The 23,990-nt window shown below is 39.5% G+C and overlaps 1 protein-coding gene across 4 annotated transcripts in view; it reads right to left on the reverse strand.

Annotated features, from left to right (window-relative positions):
• Positions 1-23,990, reverse strand: part of epha8 (eph receptor A8) — a 348,864-nt gene that overhangs the window by 16,251 nt on the left and 308,623 nt on the right. For 2 of the 4 annotated variants that reach the window (XM_036151370.1, XM_036151369.1), the window contains exons 11-15: positions 19,383-19,515; positions 6,431-6,498; positions 5,996-6,121; positions 5,044-5,229; positions 497-558 (exon numbers count right to left, since the gene is read on the reverse strand). In XM_036151370.1, the coding sequence (XP_036007263.1) occupies positions 497-558; positions 5,044-5,229; positions 5,996-6,121; positions 6,431-6,498; positions 19,383-19,515 (575 nt within the window). The remainder of the gene's footprint in view (positions 1-496; positions 559-5,043; positions 5,230-5,995; positions 6,122-6,430; positions 6,499-19,382; positions 19,516-23,990) is intronic. The other 2 variants (XM_036151372.1, XM_036151371.1) reach the window with 1 other exon arrangement.

Consider the following 23,990-nt stretch of genomic DNA (forward strand, 5'->3'; position numbering starts at 1 on the left):
GTTTGATATTCAAATTTGTTAGATGATCTGGAACATTTAGTGTGACAGAAAAAAAATGTCTAAGATGGTAAATTTTTTTGCAATGTAGGTAAGGTAAAATGTGACAAAGAGCTTTAGGCGCATATTGGGGAAATATAGAAAGACTATAGTGATATAGAATAAAGATAAGGCAAAACAATAATGTGACAAAGGTGTTTGACATTGTAGATGTGTGTTAAATGAATCTGGCAACAATTCACCCAAGACTCATCTGGGAACATTGTCTGTCATTTCAAAGAAATAGATCTTCAGTGGAATATTCTTCCCTTTTCAGAGAAACAAAGGAAAAACAACAGGCTTAACATGCTCCCAGGTTTCTGGAAATCCACTGAGATGTAAAAAACAAATGCTCATCAAAGATGTTCCACACATATTCAAAACTGAGCTACAGTAGTGTTGAAAGGAAAGCAAGGCAATGTTTGATGAAGGTGAAACAGATGGGAGCGTAAATACCAACCCTCAGGAAGGAGTCCAGAGAACCATTCTCCATGTACTCTGTGATAATCATCACCGGTTTGCCTGGACAAACACAAAAACTTATTCAAACAGCTTTATACAAACAGTACTAGGTAACCTTTACTGCCGCCAATCGTAAAGATGAAAAAATTTACTTAAAAATAATTTAGATTTTGTTACTGTAGAAAAATCCAACCTTTACTATATAGTATATTTATTCAGTCAAAAAAGAAATATGAAAATGTGTATTTTTTTTAACAAAATCACACATGACCGGATCATTAATAACCCAAAGGACCTCTTTATAATACAAAACCATTTTTTATCAAATCCTTTTCAAGATCATTATGAGCCTGATGCCAAAAAGGTGTTTTCTCTCCTACCATAACACATTCAAACATTTAGCGTATACTAAACTTTCCAGGAGCTTTAACTGTGGTCACAAGGACTAAGATTGGGCTTCTCAGCAGTTCAGTTATCAAGTAAAGTGGTGAATCTGTGATGCTGTGGGACTGTTTCTACCAAAGCATCTGGGAATCCTGTAGGAGTAGATCACCTCTATTGCTTTACTGACTCTGACAAACTAGATGAGCTTAAATCTACTAGTTTAAAATCTACCAGCAGTCGTTTACACCTATGCCTTTCTTTACAAAAGTATTAACACCTCTTGTCATGTTACAACTAGAAGCCTCAAAGTAGATTATTAGGATTTCATGTGACCACAGTGATGTAGATCATTATTGTGAAGTGGAAGAAATTGTTTCACAAATGAAAATCTGAAAAGTGTAGCAAGCCTTAGTCATGTTCTGGTCCACCTGTCTGCACGCTCTCACATTCCTCCTGCACCGCTGTAATCAAAGATCATCTGATGCACGTGTGAGCTACCTCACACTGCAGCACAATCAAGCCCCTCCCCTTCCCTCGCTCCTCTGACTTTAGATACTGGTTCTCTGCAGACAGTCGTGCTAGATTGTTAAAAGCCCTGTTGCCAATAGTTTTCTCTTGCCTGATTCCTAATTCTGACCACCTCTCCACAGTTTCCCTGCCTTGCCTATCCCTTGATGGACCTTCTACAATGAGCCTCCATTTTCTGGACAGTGAACTTGGACTGTTATCTCAACCACGAACCTTGCCAAGCCGAGTGGATGTGTCTGCCTGTTTATGGCCCATGCCTTTCCATGGAACTGATCCAAGCCTCTGGTGATCTGCATATATCTGCCATCCTGCCAATCATCTCCTGCTGTGAGCTGCCAGTCCTCAGCGTTCTCCAGCACAGCTTTTCCTGTTCTGTCCAGATTTTTAATAATGAAGCTTTTTAAGTGCAACACTGTCGGGTTTGAATTTGAGCTTCTCTGGTTATCTGGTGCATTACAGCATTTGAATGAACCTGCCCGGAAGCAATATTTTGTACTGCCACCCTTGCCACAGTTATAGCTCTATGTCTTTGGGGCATGTCTGTTTCAGCTTTCTACATGTGGAAACAGATTTTTTTCCATTCCATTTTGTTTTTTAAAATAAAGTCTGAACTTTGATTGGGCCATTGTGACATATAATTTTGCTCTGATCTTGTTGTAATCTTGAAGTTGTAATCTTTGGAGCAGAGTCCAGGGGTGATGCTGAAAAACTGGTCCATGCATTTGTTACTTCAAGGCTGGACTATTGTAATTCTTTACTATCAGGAAGTCCACAAAATGCAGTTCAAAGCCTTCAGCTGATCCAAAATGCTGCAGCAAGAGTTCTGATCAAAATCAACAAGAGGGATCATATTTCTCCAATTTTAGCTTCCCTTCATTGGCTTCCTGTTAAATCAACAATAGAATTTAAAATTCTCCTTCTAACGTATAAAGCCCTTAATAATCAAGCTCCATCATATATCAGAGCTCTGATTACCCCGTATGTTCCTAACAGAGCACTTCGCTCTCAGACTGCAGGTCTGCTGGTGGTTCCTAGAGTCTCTAAAAGTAGAATGGGAGGCAGATCCTTTAGCTATCAGGCTCTTCTCCTGTGGAACCAACTCCCAGTTTTGGTCCGTGAGGCAGACACCCCGTCTACTTTTAAGACTAGGCTTAAAACTTTTCTTTGTGACAAAGCTTATAGTTAGAGTGGCTCATGTTACCCTGAGCTATCTCTATAGTTATGCTGCTATAGGCTTAGGCTGCTGGAGGACATCAGGATCTATTTCTCTCTCTCTGCTGTTCTTCAGATTTGCATTGTATTACATAGAAATGACTGTCGTCATTTCATCTTTTACCTTTCTGTTCTCTCTCTTTTCTCTTCATAGTAGGTACACCTGGTCTGGCGTTCTGTTAACTGTGACATCATCCAGAGAAGACGGCTCACCCGCTACTACCATCTAGTGTAGAACAGATTACTAGATCAATGTGTGCTTCTGTGCTTTTTTGTTTCTCTTGTTGTGTCTCTGCTCTGTCTTCTGTAACCCCAGTCTGTCGAGGCAGATGACCGTTCATACTGAGCCTGGTTCTGCCGGAGGTTTTCCTTCCCGTTAATGGGTGAGTTTTTCTTTCCCACTGTCACTTCATGCTTGCTTAGTATGAGGGATTGCTGCAAAGCCATGTACAATGCAGACGACTCTCCCTGTGGCTATACGGTTCCCCAGGAGTGAATGCTGCTTGTCGGGACTTTGAAGCAATCAACTGGTTCCCTTATATAGGACATTTTTGACCAATCTGTGTAATATGATTGATTCTGATTTTGTAAAATGCCTTGAGATGACATGTTTCATGAATTGGCGCTATATAAATAAAATTGAATTGAATTGAATTGAATCTGAATCATTCCTTTGAAGCTCTGGAGGTTGAACCTTTGTTCAGCCTTTAGCCTTTTTTTTTTAAGAATTGCATTGTATTCAACGCCATCTTTGTATTAACTCTGACCGGCTCCCCTCTCCCCCACAGCTTGATGCTCCCACCACCATGTTTGACCACATTGATGTGTTTGAACTGTGCCATGTTAAACTACCATCACCCTGTTACCTATCTAGCCGTGTCTGCTGGTGTAAAAACACACCTTAAAGCTATAGCTGGTAAACCTGTTCAGAAACACTTTTTGTTATACTGGGTAAAATGGTATCTTCCATCCGGACAGGACTCAATATGTATATATTGTATGTTATGTATTCAGAAAAAGGAGATTAAAACATTTAATCTATGTGAGCGCTGAAGGCCTCTAAAAACTCTGACCAATCCCTGCCCTTTGCACTGAAGAGCAGGGATTGGTCAAAGAATTGGTCCTGCCCATGTACTGTACATTCCTTGTTAGTTTCTACTTGCTGGCTGCGCATGTGAACCTCTGGTGTTTATGTATCCAGTTAGCTTAGCGGTTAGCTTCGGTGTTGGTCGCCGCTCTCACAGTAGACTTTGAACATGGCTTAGAGTTGCAAAAAGAAAACTGTGTACAACTTAAAGAGAAGAAGAGGAAAGTCTCAGTAGAAAAAAATAAGACCAGAGTTGATTTAGAAGATTTTTTTCTTGCGATCCCCCTGAGGAACAGAGGAGCAGGTAAGACGGTCTTGTACATGTGAAGTTATTACAACAGGGACTTGGGGAAACTTCAGGGAAAAAATCGGCTACTCTACCTTTACTGCATCTAAATGTGTTAGTTGAGAGGTGGTGTACATCCTTGCCAGTATATTGCAATTTTTTTATGGTAAGGATCAACTGCCGATCTTGGGATCAAGTTTTAAATATGCTAGTAATGCCCCCAAGTAATCAAAAAATATATTAGTTGAATTATTCAGGTGGTAGATATTGGTTTTAGTTTAACTTTCACTTTCTCCCTGCAGGTGAGTAAACTGTATGCGTAGCATAGTTTGGTAATAAGTCAGCTTGTTATTGGCTGCTAAGTTTGCAGTTGCAGAGTTTCTGTAGCAGTGGCACACCTGTGCAACATGATCTGTGAGAGCTGCAGCGCTAATGTAGCTAATATAGCAGGATTTTCCAAAATGCCCAAAAATATTCTAAGAGGTTTATGTGGGGATCAAATTGTCAATGTTAGTGTTAAATAGGGAAGAATGTGATGTGGGAGAGGTAATTTCTCATGGCAAAATGGCTTTCAACCCCTTTGAAATAAAGCGCTTATATGTGAGAGTGTGACAGGGGGAATACTTTTCTGGCACGAAAAACATGCCTTGTTGATGTTTTGGTCTGTGCCAGATCTTAGTTCATGATTAGAGAAAAAAGGAGTTTAAATACAAGACATACTTGCTTTTCAGATTTTTATTTCCAAATCATTGGACAGCTATCTTTTTCTCTTCCTTCAACTTTACAACAAAGCACTACTTTGTGTTGGACATAAAACTTCCAGTAAAATTAAATTAAAAAATGTACGGTTTTAATGTGACAAAAATGTGAAAAAAGGTTTAAAGTATATGAGACAGAAGAGACTAACTTTTTTAAATTCCTTGTTTGCCAACAGTAACAAAGATGCGCATCCTGCTCTAAACATCTTATTTTTACAGCAACATATGACTAATATAGCAACATTTATAAAAAGTAAAAGACAAACTGGATTGTTTTGGCATCAGCGTACTGTGAGTTACCACCCCTTCCAGTCGGATAATGTTTGGATGATCAAACTGAGCCATGATGGAGGCTTCAGCCAGGAAGTCCCTCTTCTGTTTCTCTGTGTATCCTGCCTTCAGTGTCTTCAGTGCCACTGGGATGTCTCGTTTCCCAGGAAGCCTCATACGTCCGTAACATACCTCTCCAAACTCTCCTGAAAACATGACAAAACAGAAGTGCTGTAAATGGACTGTTCAACCTGCGCTCTCTCTCTTTGCATGTAATATTTGATCCAAGATAGATGATCTTTGCAGAGGACCCATGAGTTCAATTAAATATGTATACTGAAACTGCTTCAAAACGGAAACTCATGTAAATCACCGTATCAAGTTTTCAATTGTTTTATCTTAATAAAACCAGTGTACTAACTGTTTAACAGGTGTCAAAATTATATCCTGCAGCTTAAAATACCTAATAGATTGTACCCGTGTTGTTATTAGGACATGTGGGTTTTAAACATCTCCCAATGTACGTAATATCAGCTGAGCCTAGTTTTACCCTTACCCCTTCTAAAGCCAGTTGCGTGAATGAGACTTTGCCAAACAATTTGCCTTCTTAGATAAGACACAGAAAATGACTTAAAGCCTGACTTTTTACATTGCATATACCGGTACTAATTATGCCTTGGTTCTTATCATGAGCTGAGAAGAGCTCTAGTATATACTTTGTGTCTGTGTCTAGCTACAGCAGTCATATTGTGGAGTTGACAGTGTTAGTATTCCCTGCCTGGCTGAGGAGCTGTGATAGACAGCCCCATGCAACGCTCTGATTCCACCCTGCCATCCTCCTCTCTGCTGCACAGTGCAGCCTTTACACCGACCAATGATTTGAAGTTAGCTTACCCAATGAGTCTTACTCTACTTGTGTGTCTGTATTTTTCTCTGTGTGTGTGTGAGCACGCCACGAGGCCATGGTTTTACCTGAACCAATGATTTTCTCGATTTTGATCCTGGAAGCTTCAATTTCACGGGCAAACTCGTGGACTGCCTGGCAGGGGTCTTCGTATGTGTGTGGGTCGATATAGAACCTCGCATCGGGGAATGACACTAAGATAAACAACATTAGCATTTGATCACATAATGGAAAATGAGAGCGACATCACATCTGAGCCCCTGTCGCAGGAGCGAACTGGGAAAGCCTGATGAAAGGGGATGAAAGGACTGAGAGAGAGGAGCAGATAAACAAGAACACGAGAACACGAGCAGCACAAAGAAGGAGTAGAGTCTCCTGCAAGCGGAGGCTGATACAAATAATGTGCTCAGAGGATAACTTTCATTATGTGGCTGAAAATGCAATGCTTTAAAAATGTGTTCTAATCTTTTACTGGTAATAATTGAGAAATGGGATAAACATACCATGACCATTCTGGTAATGCATCTTCTCCTCATCAGAGTCCTGGAACGCTTTGCTGTAGCCACAGTGTCTACACACACACACACACACACACACACACACACACACACACACACACACACACACACACACACACACACACACACACACAAACAAACATACAGAGCCATGAATACAGGACAGCATAGGTACATTCAACTATCAGACTTTAACCAACAATGATATCCTGAGTTTAATGGATTAGAAGCCTAAATAAAAACTAATCAGCACTTAGTCAGAGTAGGTTTATCAAAAATAAAATATGATGAATCAACCTTTCTTCATTTTAAAATAGGCCGTTAGAAATACTTTGTCAGCTCACTTCCTGTCGGCCACTCTGAAGAACATTCAGAACAGAACCATAACCAGACACTGCCAATGGAGCACTGCCACAGTTGTTCTTTTTTTGTTTGTTATTTTTAAGACCATTAACATTTAAAATGATGTTTCTAAGTTATAAATTGTGGAAATCAGAGACAAAGAGAAGATATGAATTGTTTTAATATTTGCTGGTCACCATCACAGATTGTGATGAGTGAATTAAGGAACTATTAAACCTGGCTGCACTATGTTAGTATAAATGAGTCAACTCCTTCTAATTATTTAAATTTCCATATTCCCAGAACTACAGGAGAAGGACGAGTAGCAACCATTTTTCAGTCTGATTTATTAATTAGTCCCAGGCCAATTAATAACTACAGTTCTTTTGAACATTAAACCCTTGGTTTCCCTCATCCAAACTGCAAAGCAATAAAACCTCTTCTGTTTGTTGTTTTGTATCATCCACCAGGCCCTTACTCTCAGTTTTTGGATCATTTCTCAGGCTTCTTATCTAATTGAGTGTTAAACACTGACAAGGTTATTATACTGGGGGGGTTAACATTCATGTACACACTGAATGTGACAACTTTATTGCAGCCTTTAAAACTATCCTAGTTTTGCTTAAAATGTGCATAAACCGACACATTCCTACCTTCATACTTTGGACCTTGTCCTGACATATGGCAGTGATTGCAAATAATTAACAGTATTTCCTCACTACCCTGTCCTATTGGACTATTTTTTAATAATCCTTTGAGTTCAATTTAACTGAGTTCTCCACCCTCAAAAGAAAGTTTCATTATAGCAGATCTTTATCAGATAATGTTGAAATATCAAATATTAAAGAGTCTGTCCCCCTTGTAATTTCCTTAATAGCACAGAAATACCCAGCAGATGGCAAAAATGTTTTTTCTTCCCATTCACAAATTGATGCTTTTGTTGATGGCGTCACTTCCACGTTGCGTTTTGCATTAGACCAGAGATTCCCAAACTGTGGCTGCCACAAGGGGGTGCGCGAGCTGAAATCTGTAATGGCGGTTTGACAGTGTTTTTTCCCCACACCATAAAGACGTGTAAATAAACATTTCCTTTGTGGAAACTAAAATCAAAACAGGAAATTTAATAAAATAAATAAAATGTATTGACATTAAAATCTGTTTATTTTTAAAAGTCTTGTTCTACACTTCATTTTAATATGAATTTATCTTCTTCATTCATTCATTGTGCTTCAATACATAGAAGAAGCAGCTTGTGCCTCTACTTCATTAATTCTGGCAAATATGCTCAATTGGCTGAAACCAGGGAATCAGAGGCAAGAGACGAGTGAATTGCAAACCAATGACAAATGTCTCTCCAACACTTTGTGTACGTCAGTAAAGGGGCAATTGAAAAAAAAAACAAAAAAAAAGTAAAGTATGATTGAACTTGACTTTGTAAAGTGCCTTGAGATGACATGTTTCATGATTTGGCGCTATATAAATAAAATTGAATTGAATTGAATTAAAGGGGCAATTGAATTGGGGCCGAAAGTTTTTACAAGCTTAAACTGAGCGACCGGTGTCTCTTTCGATGTTGCGGTGACTCTGAACCTCTACCAGCACTGACGCGCATGACTCGCCCACCCCCCGCTGCAGCCTCCGCCATTTCATGACTATGGTCACGCACAGAGCTGCAATACGTTTCATTGAGATTCAGACAGGCGCAGTTCATTTTACAGATGCGGTTTTAGCGCAGATTCAGACAGGGACAAACCGGCGGTGGGGCTGAGGGGAGCTGAGGTGTGTTGTCATGGCCGTGTTTACCTGCTGAATGTAGCCGCTGTAAAAGTTTTTATTTCTCTGATTAATAACATATTTATGGAGTGCTCTGTTATTGTTACTCAGGTCTTCTCTCTCTCTCTCTCTCTCTCTCTCTCTCTCTCTCTCTCTCTCTCTCTCTCTCTCTCTCTCTCTCTCTCTCTCTCTCTCTCTCTCTGTCTCTCTTTCTCTCTCTCTCTCTCTCTCTTTTGTCATCAGACACAAATCAAAGTTCTTCGTGATTGTATTTTACAATGTCAATTGTTAGTCAGACTCAAATTAAGAAGCTGGTGCACAAAAAACAAAGTGAGAACACACACAGGTAGATCATCAGTTTAATCCTTTGCTTCAGAGACGTTTCAGGTTGTGGGGGTGTGGCCGATCTGAGCGTCTCTTTCTTTCTCTCCTCCAGGCTGAGCTACTGATGCACCTGCAAAATCCTCAGGAATCTGTTGTGGATTTTGCAACTTTATTGCAGTTTATTTCAAATTATGTTCCAATTTTATTTCCACAACTTTTGTTATGATGGTTGAATTGATGTAACTGCAACAGAATGTTTTCTTTTTTTTTCTTTTGGGGGGGGGGGGGGGGGGTGCGCCACTGAAGGGGGTGCACGGCTAAAAATGTTTGGGAACCCCTGCATTAGACAATGTAGCCCCTTGAAAAACAAGGTAATCATTCATAGGAAACTGGCTTCCTGGTTTAATCCAGTGCTATGTTCTTTGAAACACGACATTAGGAAATTGGGACTGGGAAGCCATGCTTTGGGACTCCATGCTTTGTTCATACAAGAACCTTGATCATCAGCAAATTCAACTGAACTTTATTCACAAAACATACATGACACCTTGTAAGCTCTATAACATGAAGCTTAAAGCTGACCCAGAACTGTACCTTGTACAAACTCTGTGGGTAATTTTTTTCATTTGGTTTGGGAATGCACAGCTGGGTTTTATTTCTGGGAGGTGATAAGAAATGGTTTGTCCACTTTGTTACACATTAATATTCCTTGTTCACCTGAAGTTTTTTTAGTTGAATGACATGTCCTGACTTAAATTGTGAAAAGCACAAGAAAGGGTATTTTTGGCAGGTTTAACTGCCGTGAAGATAATGGTCGTGTTAAGATGGAAACCTCCGCATTCCCTGTCTTACCGCCAGTGGGTTTTGTCTTTTATTGATGTTGCATATTTAATTAAATTTAATTTAATTTTATTTATATAGCGCCAATTCACAACACATGTCATCTCAAGGCACTTTACAAAGTCAAATTCAATCAAATCAGACAGATTGGTGAGAAAGTTTCCTCTCTAAGGAAACCCAGCAGGTTGCATCAAGTCTCTCCAAGCAGCATTCACTCCTCCTGAAAGAGCGTAGAGCCACAGTGGACAGTCGTCTGCATTGTTGATGGCTTTGCAGCAATCCCTCATACTGAGCATTCATGAAGTGACAGTGGAGAGGAAAACTCCCCTTTAACAGGGAGGAGAACCACCAGCATAGCCAGGCTATTTAGAGTTGTCTACTGCACGTGTGCACAATGCTAAGGAGGAAATCTTCAGTTTGTGGAATCAAGCGGTGGTTGACCTTAAAGCGCTTTTTACATGAGGATACCTTTAATTACTGTTGTGTTGACAAATTTATGTCGTGATTAATAGTGTGCAAGTGTAATGCTTTAATTATGGTTGTCCTGGACCTGTGTATGTCTTTTGTTTGTTAATTAAATTGTTTGCTGTTAATGTTATAACATGTGAAACAAAATAAGATCAGTGCCCATATTCACAAAGATTCTGAGTCCTCTCAGAGAGCTCCTATCTTAGCCTAAAAATTCCTACCTAGAACTTTTAGCTTAAGAGTGATTCAAATAGCTGCTGAGAGCGAGTCTGAGTAAATAAATTAGATAAATATTTATCTTAGTGAGGAAATGTGGTTGACCCCGTTGCTAAGTGTGACACTGTCCTTTAAGAGCTGTGATTGGTTGATAGTAAAAGAAAAAAACAACAACATAGAAGCGCTCCTTGTGATCAAAGGAAAGACATTAACCGATTAGACTGGACGAAGAAATTTGTATCATCATGATAAAAATTAGTTTTCATTCAGCATCAAAATGTTTGAACGCAGCATATTTACATCCTCATCATTATTTTGACTTGGTTATGTTTACTTGCCATATTGATCATTTTACTACTTTCTATTTGATATTAATGTACACTCACCTAGCAACATTTAACTGGGACTGTCTGCTTGTATTTGACAAAACGACTGACATTCGCACATTTGCGTGCTTTCTTTCGCCTGACATATCAGGTGTGACGTGGCAAGACACAAAAGTTCAGATTATTCAACTCCAGCAACTGTCTCTTTGCATCCATTGCAGGTGTCGTGTTGCTGTGGTTTTGCTGTAATTTCCAAAATTGTGCCTGACGGATCACAAGAAACGCGATTGTGGCATCGCTTTGTGTCACATTGCTTCTGTTGTACCTGTACCTGTACAACAGAAGCGATAACATGTAAACCGGTCGCTCCAGTTGCCGATAATGGGTTCAGTGTGAACGCACCATCAGAGGGGAAGTCGGCGTGTGTGTGTGTGTCTGCTCACAAAAGTGTGTATGATTGCATAGAGCTGAGGGCAGCTCTCAACTTACACCAACAATCCAAAAGTTTTGATGCATCTTTTTAAAGGCAAGCATTGATGAAAATGTACACGTTCATCTTAACATTACATCTAGCCTTTAATGGCACTTTTGCACATCAGATGGCAGTAATGGGCTAATTAAACCTTTTGTAAATTGTGCACAAAATAAAAGAGACATCACCACAGTTGCCGGTGAGCAGTTCAACTGCATTAAATGCAGATAATAAATACAATTTTCTTCTTATCTCTAACCAGTCAAATTCAGTTAATTATAAAGCATATTTGATAAGACAGAAAACTGTTGATAGCTAATTTAACACACTCACAAAACGGCAAACATATTTCGAGCATTTTACAGACACACTTGACTTGAATCAAGTGTGTCTTCTATATTTAATACTTCTATATTTACTACTTAACACTTGGACATGTTTTGCTTATACTGTTTTATAAATTCAACATGTTTTTAGTACAAAGCCAACTGTTCTACAATGTTTCTCCAACATTTATTCAAATATACTGTAAGCATCAGAGAAATTTTGCAATGTTAAATATGCTTAAGAATCTAAATAGACTTTTCAATATATTACACTAATAATTTTACTTTTGTGTCCCAGCACAGTACACCCACTATAAAATTAATCTACACCACTGGTTTTGAGCAATAAATTTATCCTCGCTCCCCAAGCAAATTACGTCATTTTGTTCTGGTAGCCCTGCTCTTTGGGGTTTTTGCCGCTTGTTCGCTATACAATATCTGGGCAGAATGTTTTTCTCACAGTTTTCTGACTACTGTTCTTGGTCAGGATTCAGGTAGGCGTGTTTAAATTGAAAAGGTGGGAATGTTCCTTCCATCTGTTGACCTAACACTGTAGTCTCCCTGCTCAAGTCTGGTAGTTTGGTAGCTGAGCTTCTTGTGAAGTATGATCAGACATAGCCAAAACAAACTTCATGTTCTTGCCACCTTGACAACAAGAACAAATTTATTGGTTCTCACAGAGTATGTAGCAAGGTTTAACCAACTACAAGCTGAAAACTTCTGCTCCATCAATGACTTGAATGACTTCTACTATGGCTTTGAAAGTCAAAGGGACAGTCCTGACCACAGCTTCCACCTCCAGCTTGCTGGCCTCACTATGCCCAGCTCAGCAGGAGCCAAGGCTCCTTCATAACTTCACACCAGAGTGCTCCCCTATGCATCTTTCAAATCAGTGTAGCAGTGGTTTAGTGTTTTTATCCTTGGTGGGAAACTGAATATGCTGTCTGCATTTTGTAGTTCATTGGATAGGTTTGCACTACTAAAACCCAGAAAACAATAACAAAATAGTATGGATGATTTTTCTCCACATCTGTTATCAGCTTAACAAGATATTTTTCAGGCTCTGATATGAAGACTTTTTGTGGTATTTAAACAAAAGCCATAACAAACAAGGGGAACTCCCTTGGTGAAGAAAAAGGTTTTACAGTCTAACTTAAATAACTCCAGGAGAAGACTATATGTCATTTGGTAACACTGTTACATCAGCAAACAAACATTTGTTTGTGTAAAAGCAGGTTCCACTCTCCTCTCTTGTTTCCTGAGAGCGCTATGCTTTGGTCCACATGGAACAGCTAGAAGACTGGCATCTGTGCATCATGTGCTCACCAAGGTTTTGGTGAAATCAAAGGTATCAGATCCACGGAAGATCACATTTTTTAGATATATGGAGCAGAACGTTGTCCAAAATATTAACCATAAATGATTTGGTTGAATTTAAGGCAAAGGTGTGCAGAGTCTCAGTTCCTGGATCTTCATAAGTGTGCCTGCCCAGTTACCTTGCCTTTTTCTCTGGTAAATCCCATGGAGGACCACTAAGCTGCCAATTAAGATCTCAGTTGGGTTGATAAAAAGGAGAGAAAAAATGCCTAGAGATGACTGTTTACAAGTTCGTCTCTAGTGAAAGGGATCACAGAATGGTGATGAGAGCCGAATAAGGTAAAAACATGCAAAGTACAAGAGAGCAAAATATCATGTTTGCGATCCACTGTGCAATCTTGAAATGGCTAGCTTTGTTAATTATGTACATATTAGTCCTTAGGGTTAGCCGAGTTAACCGTGCCCTGTCTGCATATGTTTGTTTACTAAAGCTTAGAGCAGATCATTCAGCAGCTAAGTTCCTCCTCATGCTGCCTTGATGTTCTACCCACAGCTTTCTTTAAAAAAGTTTTACCTGTCATAGTGGCTGATTTGACTCAGATAATAAACACGTCCCTTCTGTCAGGTGTTTTCCCCCAGTCCCTAAAAACAGCAATTATCAAACCACTGCTGAAAAAGAACAATTTAGACAAACTACTACTCCAGAACTACAGGCCCATCTCAAACCTCCCCTTTATCAGTAAGATTATTGAAAAAGTTGTATTTCAACAATTAAACACCTTCTTAACTACGACCAGCCGCTTTGACGTTTTCCAGTCTGGCTTCTCACCACAGTACAGAGACCGCCCTGATCAAGGTGTTTGATGACATCCATATACAGTGAGTCCAAGATGTATTTGATCCCTTGCTGATTTTCTTCATTTGCCCACTAATAAATATGTGATCATTCTGCACGTTTAGTGGTAGATGTATTCTAACATGGAGAGACAGAATATCACAAAGAAAATCCTGAAAAAAAATCTAAGGAATATATACTAATTAATTTGTATTTCGTTGAGGGAAATAAGTATTTGATCCCTCTAGCCAAACACAGTCAATACTTAGTGACAAAGCCTTTGTTAGCAAGTACAGCAGTGAGACGTTTGTTGTAGTTAACCACAATTTTAGCACACACACCAGGGGAAATTTTGGCCCACTCTTCTTTGCAGATCCTTTCTAAATCAGGAAGGTTGGTGGGCTGTCGCTTGGCAACTCTGACCTTCAGCTCCCTCCATAGATTCTCAATCGGATTGAGGTCCGGAGACTTGCTGGGCCACTCCATGACCTTCATGTGATGTTTCTTGAGCCAATTCTTTGTTGCCTTTGCTGTGTGTTTCGGGTCGTTATCATGTTGGAAGACCCAACCACGTCCCATTTTCAGCTTCCTGGCAGAGGGGAGGAGGTTGTCCCTCAGGATTGTACGGTACATGGCTCCATCCATCTTCCCAGTGATGCGGTGCAGTAGCCCTGTACCCTTGGCAGAGAAACACCCCCAAAACCTCCATGCCTCCACCTCCATGCTTAACGGTGGGCACAGTGTTCTTGGGGTCATAGGCAGCATTTTTCTTCCTCCACACATGGCGGGTAGAGTTGAGGCCAAAAACTTCAATTTTGGTCTCGTCTGACCACAGAACCTTCTCCCAATAACTTGGTTCATCTTTCAGGTGATCATTGGCATACTTAAGGCGCGCCTCCACATGTGCCTTCTTGAGCAGGGGTACCTTTCGGGCACTGCAGGATGTTAGTCCATTGTTGCGCAAAGTGTTGCCAATTGTTTCCTTGCACACTGTGGTCCCAGCTGCCTTCAGGTCATTTACCAACTCCTGACGAGTGGTTGCAGGATTATTTCTGACCGTTCTCAGGAGCATTGTCACCCCACGAGGGGAAATCTTCTTTGGAGCACCAGGCCGAGGTCTGTTGATGGTCATGTTATACTCTTTAAATTTTCTAACAATTGCACCAATAGTTGTTACTTTCACATCCAACACCTTGCTAATCATTTTGTAGCCCATTCCAGCATTGTGGAGGTCAACAATCCTGACTCTGAGGTCCTGAGACAGCTCTTTGGTCTTACCCATGTTGGAGACTTGAAATCTGTCAGATTGTCTGATTCTGTGAACAGGTGTTTTTCACACAAGTGAGTAGTGAGAACAGGTTGCTTCAGTTCAGGTAACAAGCTGAAAGGGAGTGTCTAACTGCTCTGTGAAAGGCAGAACTCCTAATGCATACTGACCATTTGCATTTGAGAATGACCATTTGTGGTGTGAGAATACACATGCAAATGTGTATTCTCACACCGCAGTTTCTCAGGGAATGTCTGTTTGGATATGCATGCCAATTAGATAGTTCTGTAAACTGAAGTCACAAGTTATTACACAGTTTTGCAAACTGCTATCTGACTTTTGAGCCAATAACCAGTCTATTAGCTGCTAAGGACTATTTGCACACTTAAACCTCTCAGGCAGTGTTATTGTTAGTGCAATTAATTGATTTGAAAAAAGAAAAAGTTTGGAAAGATTACGTCTTGTTGTGTCTGGGTGTTATATGTAACACTTATGAGCCGGTGTCTGCCTTATAAAAAATGTCATAATGAAAACACAGAATGACAATAAGGATTCTTGAGTTCATAAATAAAAATTCTGGATTCCTTAGCTGCAAGATAACTCTTAATGTTCCCTCGTAGCACTGTTAAGTGACAGCTGGGAGTTCTCTCTGTTTTGTTTTAGTGTTAAAGCTTATTTGGCACAAACACACTCTGCTTGTGTTCAGGTATAACAACACAATATTTGTTTGGTTAGGGTGCATACCAAACTGTACCAGGCATTTTTGGTACAAATCTGTATACATTACACCTCTATAAAATTGTAATGATTCTGTTTTCCTGCAAGTGAAAACCCTGTCTGCAGTCCCATCATTCCCTGCTCCTGCTCCCACTTCCTGTGCTGCAGAGGTAATCAAGGTCTAAGCAGTTATACCTGCTGTTGCTCAATTTAAGCGGAGTTGCTGCACCTGGGAGGAGCGCTATATATTCCAGGCTCTCCCAGTGTGTAATAGCCAGATTCTTGAAAGCCACCATGTGAGTAAACCATCCAGCTTTCCTTGATTGCCTTCCTGATCTCAACCCGTCATGTTCCGGTGATTTCTCCTGCCTTGCCCATGTCGGATGCTCCAGTTTGCTTCTGTATTTTGGGCATTGACCACCTGCCTTGTCTCTCGACCAAGCCTGCCTGCTTCTACCTCTGCCTGAATTTTCCTGCCTCTCATGAACGACCTAAAGCCTGGACCTTGGGTCTGATTCCTGTGTCTGCCCGTCTGCAAACCTTTGCTTTGCTTCCTGTTACCGATTATGTTGCCTGGATCCCAGACCTTGCCTAAGCCCTTCTGGAAACCTCTTGGACTACATTAATATGTATGACCCAAGCCTTCACTATGTTTTCCTCTTCAGTCTTAGCCTCCAAACTAACAATGTGAAGTGGATCAGTCAGCTAGTGATTCAGATCACCCAAACGGAGCAATTGGGATCGATCATGAGAGTCAGTGCAACCTCCCGGCATCTGAGAAGGTTAGTGGCTTTTATCCAGTGCTCTATCATGGTCACTGAGTTGTTCTTGGCCTCTAACCCCTGCTCTTCCCCGCACAGGGATTCCAATATGTGCTCCAGTCATTTCCTATTCTAGCAACATCAGTTTATTTGAAATAAAACTTTTAAAATGTTCAGTTCCTGTGTTAGTTGAATTATCTGATCTCCAGATTATGTTGATTCATTACAGAAACTCAGTAACAAAAGACTACAACATACAATGCATCAGAAACATAACACAAAAATCCAAATAAATGAAACTGTCAGGGGTCAAACTCAGATTAAAATTTATAACACCTTTAATTTCTAAAATGAAAGGTATGGTCTTCTCAAAATAATTACATTTTACTAAAATCACATCTCAACCCAGTTTTCTGTCCCACCTTGATTTGTAAGTTGGGTATACAGGTACACCCATAGTAAAGAAAAAAGTCTTTATAAATGCACTGCTAACATGAAAATAAAAAAAAGACCTAAGAACTTGCTAACTTCATATTCAGAGGTTGTCAACAGCAACGTTGCTTCTACACTGATAAATCCCAAGGGGGCTTCTTTCCAGATGAATATTTATTTAGATGCAGAAAGCTACAAGTCCTGTTGTACTTAAACTATAATGTTGTTCCTATTTTCAGTTTTGGCTGTGGGCAAATCTTTTTGAATTAAGTTTGATGGAGTAGAGGAACATCTAAAATTTGTAAGGAAATTAGTCCTTTGGAGCAAGACTATTTAAAAGTCATAAGCAGAACATAAAACGTGTGTGATGTGTTCATCCTTCAATTTATTTACAGTTATGAGTTGAGAGCTTGCATGGCTTGTAATGAAAGGCTAAAACTATTCCTGGTGTTGTCAGTCTGAGGCAGTTTTTGGTAAATTCTTTAGTAAATTGGCCAGCAGCCAATCTTCTTAACCTCCAAGACAAGTAAAACAGCTTTTCCTCTTGAATAGTGGCACATGGTACATCTCGTAAACCTTGCTGTTCTTAAAAACTGCATCTTGGTTTGAATAACATCTGTATGTCGTTCAAGTTACAATAGTTTTCTTTACTATAACAAAGCTGATTTGTAAAATGTACTATGCATGAAAGTGTAAATTAATTTTGGTAGTTAATTGTAATCATTTGCTACAGACCGACAAAGATGTAAATAGGATACATTAAAGCTAAAACAAGGAGAAGGGGGAGGCTGATGGCAGGAGTGCAAACATTTGGCTTTCAAGGTAGTAATTAAATTAACAATGAGTCAGAAAATTAGGCAATTATTAGAGTGAGAAGAGAGGGAAGTGCATTAGACATGGAAACTCTTTCATCATTTAATGCCATGTTTAAAAACAAATATATAGTCCAACTCCATCAAAGAGGAACTCTCAGGGGTGTAACCATACATCTAGCTTGTAAGATAAGATGATACTGGATTTACGACACAAGGCATTAGCAATTATTCGGGGGAAACTAAGAATAATCTTTTTTGTTTTCACATACAGTGTTTTAAAAAAACTGTGTGTAAACAATCTGTAATCGGCGTACAATAATTCAGTCTCAGAGTGTCTAGGTTTTTATGGATGTTTAAGTGGTTTTTCAGAGAACCACAAAAATCATCCTTCCTATTTCATCTTTTTACTGACAGAAGGTTTCATGAGGCCCTTTTCCATTTAACCTGTAATGCCTCCTTTCCATTGGTAGCAACTTTGGGCGGGTTGCTTCAGTACGTGTCGCATTTCAGGCCTTCCCACTAGTAACGGTTCTGTAGAACCGTCACCATTTCTAGTGCGTGTTATCTATAAAAGATTTTTTCTCCCATCAAAAGTTTGCAGTATTGTACTGAAAGATCCCCCTGGTTATTCTGCCATGGATGAGGAAAAAAATACTCATATAGCTCTAAATTTTAAGTCTGTGAGGAAAGTTTGGATCAGACACATCAGTCTGTCAACTCCCCCCTGCCACAGCACAGTGGTCCTTGTGCATGCAGAGAGAAGCTGTGCTTAATTACATTATACCAACAGGAATACAATAGAATAAAGCCGACAGAAAAAGGTAGGATGGAATTAAGCAGGTGTAATGCCATCTACAAAAGTTGTGCATTCGGTTTTATCTCGAGTCTGGATGAGTGGCAGGAGGATACAGATATAGCTTCTCAGTCTGCCTTTGTCTGTTGGGTCTATGCTGTCTTTTTGATGCCGCTCACTGGACCAGAGTGATCCTGCAGTTTTTCTCACAACTTCCCAAGGCGTCCTTAACCCGTTTAGCATAAATGGCCCTTAGTAAATGGAAACATGAAAACCTAAAGGGCCCCAGACTTTGGTTTACCCCAGGAAACCAATGTCTGGAGCGTTAAATCCTGGGGCTTGTGATGGAAAAGGGGCTATGTTTCTCATTCTCAAATCACAATCTTTGTTGTAAAGACTCTGAAGTTAGAGTATAACTATCCAGTTCAGATTTCATCCAAGCATTTTCTCTTTTAACTAGCGATTATAGAAGTTCAAATACAGATGTCCAATAACATCTGAAAAGGGTCTCAACATGTTTCGCTACTTTTTTAAGAGTTGCTACATCATTAACACAACAGGGAAACTCAATAAGTACCTTTCTTACTTCTCCAATATAGATACAGGATGTTAAGCTGAAATGAAACACCTTTATAATTGGGACCTTTCATAGTAGCATCTTACCTCAGACTAAGTCATATTCTGATAATAACTGATGACAAAATATCATGGTGCTTGAATATCATGAGATCTCAATATGCCCCTACTTATTATTGATCATTATTTCATATTTCCTTTACACAGTGTTAAAGCATTGCTCATCTTACTTGATCCTTATAGCAAAGACAATTATATATAAATTGCAAACAGAGTAGCTAATCTAACACAAAGTTACATAAAGAGAGACAGTAGCATAAGAAAGTGTTCCACACACAGCAGCGACGGGTAGTGTGGTAAAGTGTAGCCTTGCCGTTTCCTGCAGATGATGATGGCCAAGAAAGTGACCAGACCGGACACCAGGGCCATGGAGATCCAGATGATGGTCATTGTGTTGTAACGCAGAGGAGCTGCAGAGACCCAAACAAGTATTGTTAGCTAAGAAGAAGCTGCAACAAACAGTCAACAGCATCGTGTTTACATTGACATAGACTAGATTAAATACAGACACAGAGTGTTTGCTTAGTGAAGACAGGTAGGTATTCTGAGCTTTATTAGAAAGTCTTCCAACTTTCTAATTAACTTATGTTGACTTTGAATGTTTGTCAGGAGCATTATGTTTATAAAACAGATTAGCTGCTGTCCATAGATATTAACTCTGTACTTATAACTAACAATTAACAATATAGTAAAATAAAATACAAACAAAACAAACAGGAGAAAAAACTAAGGTATTTAGCAAGTAGTCAATAAAATCAGTTTATTTTTGGCAAAATGTTAAAAAGCAGTATATCTAGTTCTTGAATGAACAGAAATTATTATACTTTAAATCCTGCTGAACTTGGCTTGCCATCAATTTTGAATTTTATTTAGGTATGAAATGTGGGTCATTCTAACACGAGCATTTTTGCATGTAAACCAATACATTATAGCTTTGGCTCTTTGTTTAATGTGGTTGTCCTACTGGGTGATGGACCTCTAACAAGTCTTCTGAAGCCTAAGAACCATTGTTCTTTTTCCAGGATTGCCTTGCTTATAGCAACAATCAAGTGAGGGCCAATTATGTTACCTTATTTGGTGTTTTAAGAGTAATGTACAGTGTAGGTTTCTAATAATCATCATAATAAGAAGAAATACATTTTATTTGTATAGTGCTAGATTCTCAAACATGCTTTATAGAGGTGCAGCATAAAAACAAAAAAACAAAAATACAGCATAACATAAAATACCTAAAAAGTTGTACTCGAACACTTAATAGACCAGCAGCATTTAAAAACCAAAATACAACATAAAGTAAAATACTTAAAAGGGGCAGGATTAGGATTTAAAAGGGATGTGTTTTGAGTTCCTTCTTGGAATTGGAGAGAGGAGAGCAAGCATAGAGCAGCAAGGGGAGCGAGTCCCAGAGAGTAGAGGTGGCGATGGAGAAGACTGTCACCCAAGGTACGGAGCTTGGTCCTTTAGGGTAGGGACAGAAGTTTGGCATTGGAGGAGTGGAGGAAGTGAGATGCAGTGTAGTGGTGGAGTAGGTCAGTGAGGTATAGAGGGGCCAAATTATGAAGGGCTTCAAATGTGATAAAGAGGATCTCAAAATGGATGTGTTGACTGACAGGAAGCCAGTGGAGGTTCAGCAGAGCAGGTATGATGTGTGGGTCATACCGGCTGAATCTGGGTGGCATTCAATTGGCCTAATGAAAAGTAAAAATAGGAATAAAAAAACTTTATAAATAATAAAGTAAACAAACTTTGGTGTTATTTTTGACCAGGACATTTTATTTAAATCCTATATTAAAAAGGTTTCTAGGGCTTCCCTTTTCACCTCCAGAATATTGCCAAAATTAAAAAATATTATGTCCAGGAGTGATGCTGAAAAAGTAGTCATTGGCTCCATCCAAATACCTCTACTAATAGCTTCTAGCTCCTTATTGGATTGCTCCATATATTCCTAACAGAGCACTTCGCTCTCAGACTGCAGGTCTGCTGGTGGTTCCTAGAGTCTCTAAAAGTAGAATGGGAGGCAGATCCTTTAGCTGTCAGGCTCCTCTCCTGTGGAACCAACTCCCAGTTTTGGTCCGTGAGGCAGACACCCCGTCTACTTTTAAGACTAATCTTAAAACTTTCCTTTGTGACAAAGCTTCTAGTCAGAGTGGCTCATGTTACCCTGAGCTACCTCTATAGTTATGCTGCTATAGGCTTAGGCTGCTGGAGGACATCAGGGTCTAATTCTCTCTCTCTGCTGAGTTTTCCTACTGCTCTCCAATTTGTTCAACTTTTAACTTTGTTTTCTCTGTCTTTTTTCTCTTCATAGTTCATATATCTGGCCTGCCATTCTGTTTAGCTGTAACAACATCATAGGTGGGTGGGTGGGTGGGGGGGATCAATTCCCTCTCTAATATACAAGGTTTTCCCAGATCTATGCTTCTGTCTTATGTCTGCTCTGTCTTCTCAAACCACCAGTTAGTCAAGGCAGATGGCTGTTTACACTGAGCCTTGTTCTGCTGGAGGGTTCTTCCAGTTTAAAGGGGAGGTTTCCTCTCCACATTCATGCTCGGTATGAGTGATTGCTGCAAAGTCATCGACAATGAAGACAACTCTCCAGTGTGGCTACACACTATCAGGAGGAGTGAGTGGTGTGCCAGCGGTTTGATGCAATCTGCTGGGTCTCCTTAGATAGAAAACTTTTTGACCAATCTGTCTGTCTAATTTGATTAAACTGACTTTGTACCTTGAGATGATATGTGTTGTGTACTGGTGCTATATAAATAAAATGTAATTGAATTGTAATTTATTGAGGGCTTAGGATGGTATACTATTCATAATGATATTGCAGTAGTGAAGTCTAGATGTGACAAAGCCATGGATTACAGTTTGAGCCACAGAGAAGGTCAGTAATGGGTGAAGTCTTGCCAATACCAAGATTCCAAATAAGTGGGGATGGAGTGAGAGTAGTATTTTTAAAATGTAGGTAGACATTTTGAGTGGATTTGATGATGATTTTTGAACCAATGAGGATTATTGTGAGAAAATTGTGCTTGATTCATGTTTTGTTGTCAGTTAAGCAGTGGGTGAGGGTGAATATTAGGGTTTATGAAAGAATTGGAAATGTAAATCTGTATGCCATGGGTATAACAGTTGAAAAGGAGGCCATGAGGAAGATGATGTTATGAATAAAGTAGAAAAATATAGAGGATGAAGAGGAGAGAGCCAAGCACCGAACCTTGGGGTACACCCTAAGGACGGGCAATTGAGGAGGAGCGGTGGTTAATGTGAATTAACTCTTGCAGGTTTGTGAGATAAGACTCAAAGCAGGACAAAACTGACTTATACTCTATTTTTGGATGATAGATTGAACAATTCAAGCTTGGGATATTGTTTTATAGAAAATCTCTGCTTTAAATTACTTCACAATGTTTATACCTAACATTGTATGGAGTATTCCTTGGTCTTTATGCAAAATTTAGGATAATCCATTACAGAAAATCCCATTAAAATAAATTGAGGTTTGCACCAACATGATCAAATGTGAAGAAGTTAAATGGCAATAACTACTTTTACAAAGAACTTTAAGTGTCTAATTTTAACATTGAAGATTCTAGCTCCGACGGGATCATACAGGACAGGAAAAATAGTTGCAGGTTTGCTCACCGAACTAACTTCAAAGTAAACCTATTAATAATGTAAAAGATCACAACTGTGAAGACATCATTACAGGGGGTTTGTAAAACCTCAGGAAACCTACAAAAGGTAATGTGTTTTGCTGTTTAAAAAGCTATGGATCAATGCGGATCATTACCAGTACCTGGGATAATTCAGTTTGAACTAAACTTTAGGGATAATGACTGATAGTGAGGTGAAATGTTAGACTAGGCAGTAATATGATTACTTAGCATTTTTTTCACGACATGTAGTACTTGATTGGCCAGCATGTTGCCTCCTGGCATCTTTGATGCTTGGCTTCGGAGGCAGAAAATGAGGCAAAATCTTTCAAAGTACAACCAATGTCCAGTAAGCAGCAGAAAGAAGGGAGAGTATTCCTCAGTTGAACAGCAAGGTAAGGCAAAGCTAATTTATTTATAGAGCACATTTCAGTACAAGGACAATGCAAAGTGCTTCACATGATAAAAGCATTGGAAACATTGGAAAATAAAAACAGAATAAAAGCAAGTGAAAAAAACAGCTGTGATAAAATGTAGGAAAATTAAAACAAAATAAAACAGGGAAATGAAAATTAAAAGCAAATATGAATTCATTTTAAAAACAGCTGGTCTACAAACGTAAACTAATGATGTTTCAGTTAACAGTTTAACTAGAACCAACCCAGTCTCATTGAAAAACATGTAATATATACGTTGGTCCACAGGGAGAAAAGTGGTATTGTCACAATCTGGCTCTCCAATACATGTCAGGTTTACGCTTTATGTGGCCTTTACATTAGTTTGCAACCAGGTCACATGCCTATCAAGTTTCTAGTGAGAGGTATGGTTATTATTTTCATACTCTTCATTATGAGAAAAACCTGCTTGATCGAGTCTCATTGCAGACAGCAACTGACGTGGATGTGCCACTTCCCACCGGGTTTGGACTAGTAAACTCCAGATTGTTAACGAATATAATTTTTATTTTACAAGACGTAGTCACGTCTCAACAGCTAGACTTTCTCCATTTATCTGAGACTTGGTTGAGGGCTGGTGAGTCCAGTGCCTACAGAGCTCTTACCAGAGGATTGCTGCTTTTTAAACTCCCCGCGAATAATGTGCAGAGGAGGCAGCCTAGCGGCTGTTTTTAAAAACCACTCTAAATGTAAGCCACTGTGTTTCTCTGCGTCGCCTAGTAGCTTTGAACTGACTGTGTTTGAGCTGGGTCGCTCTCACACGGTGCACTAACA

This window comes from Fundulus heteroclitus, chromosome 20, assembly GCF_011125445.2.
Source record: "Fundulus heteroclitus isolate FHET01 chromosome 20, MU-UCD_Fhet_4.1, whole genome shotgun sequence".
Classification (NCBI taxonomy): domain Eukaryota; kingdom Metazoa; phylum Chordata; class Actinopteri; order Cyprinodontiformes; family Fundulidae; genus Fundulus; species Fundulus heteroclitus.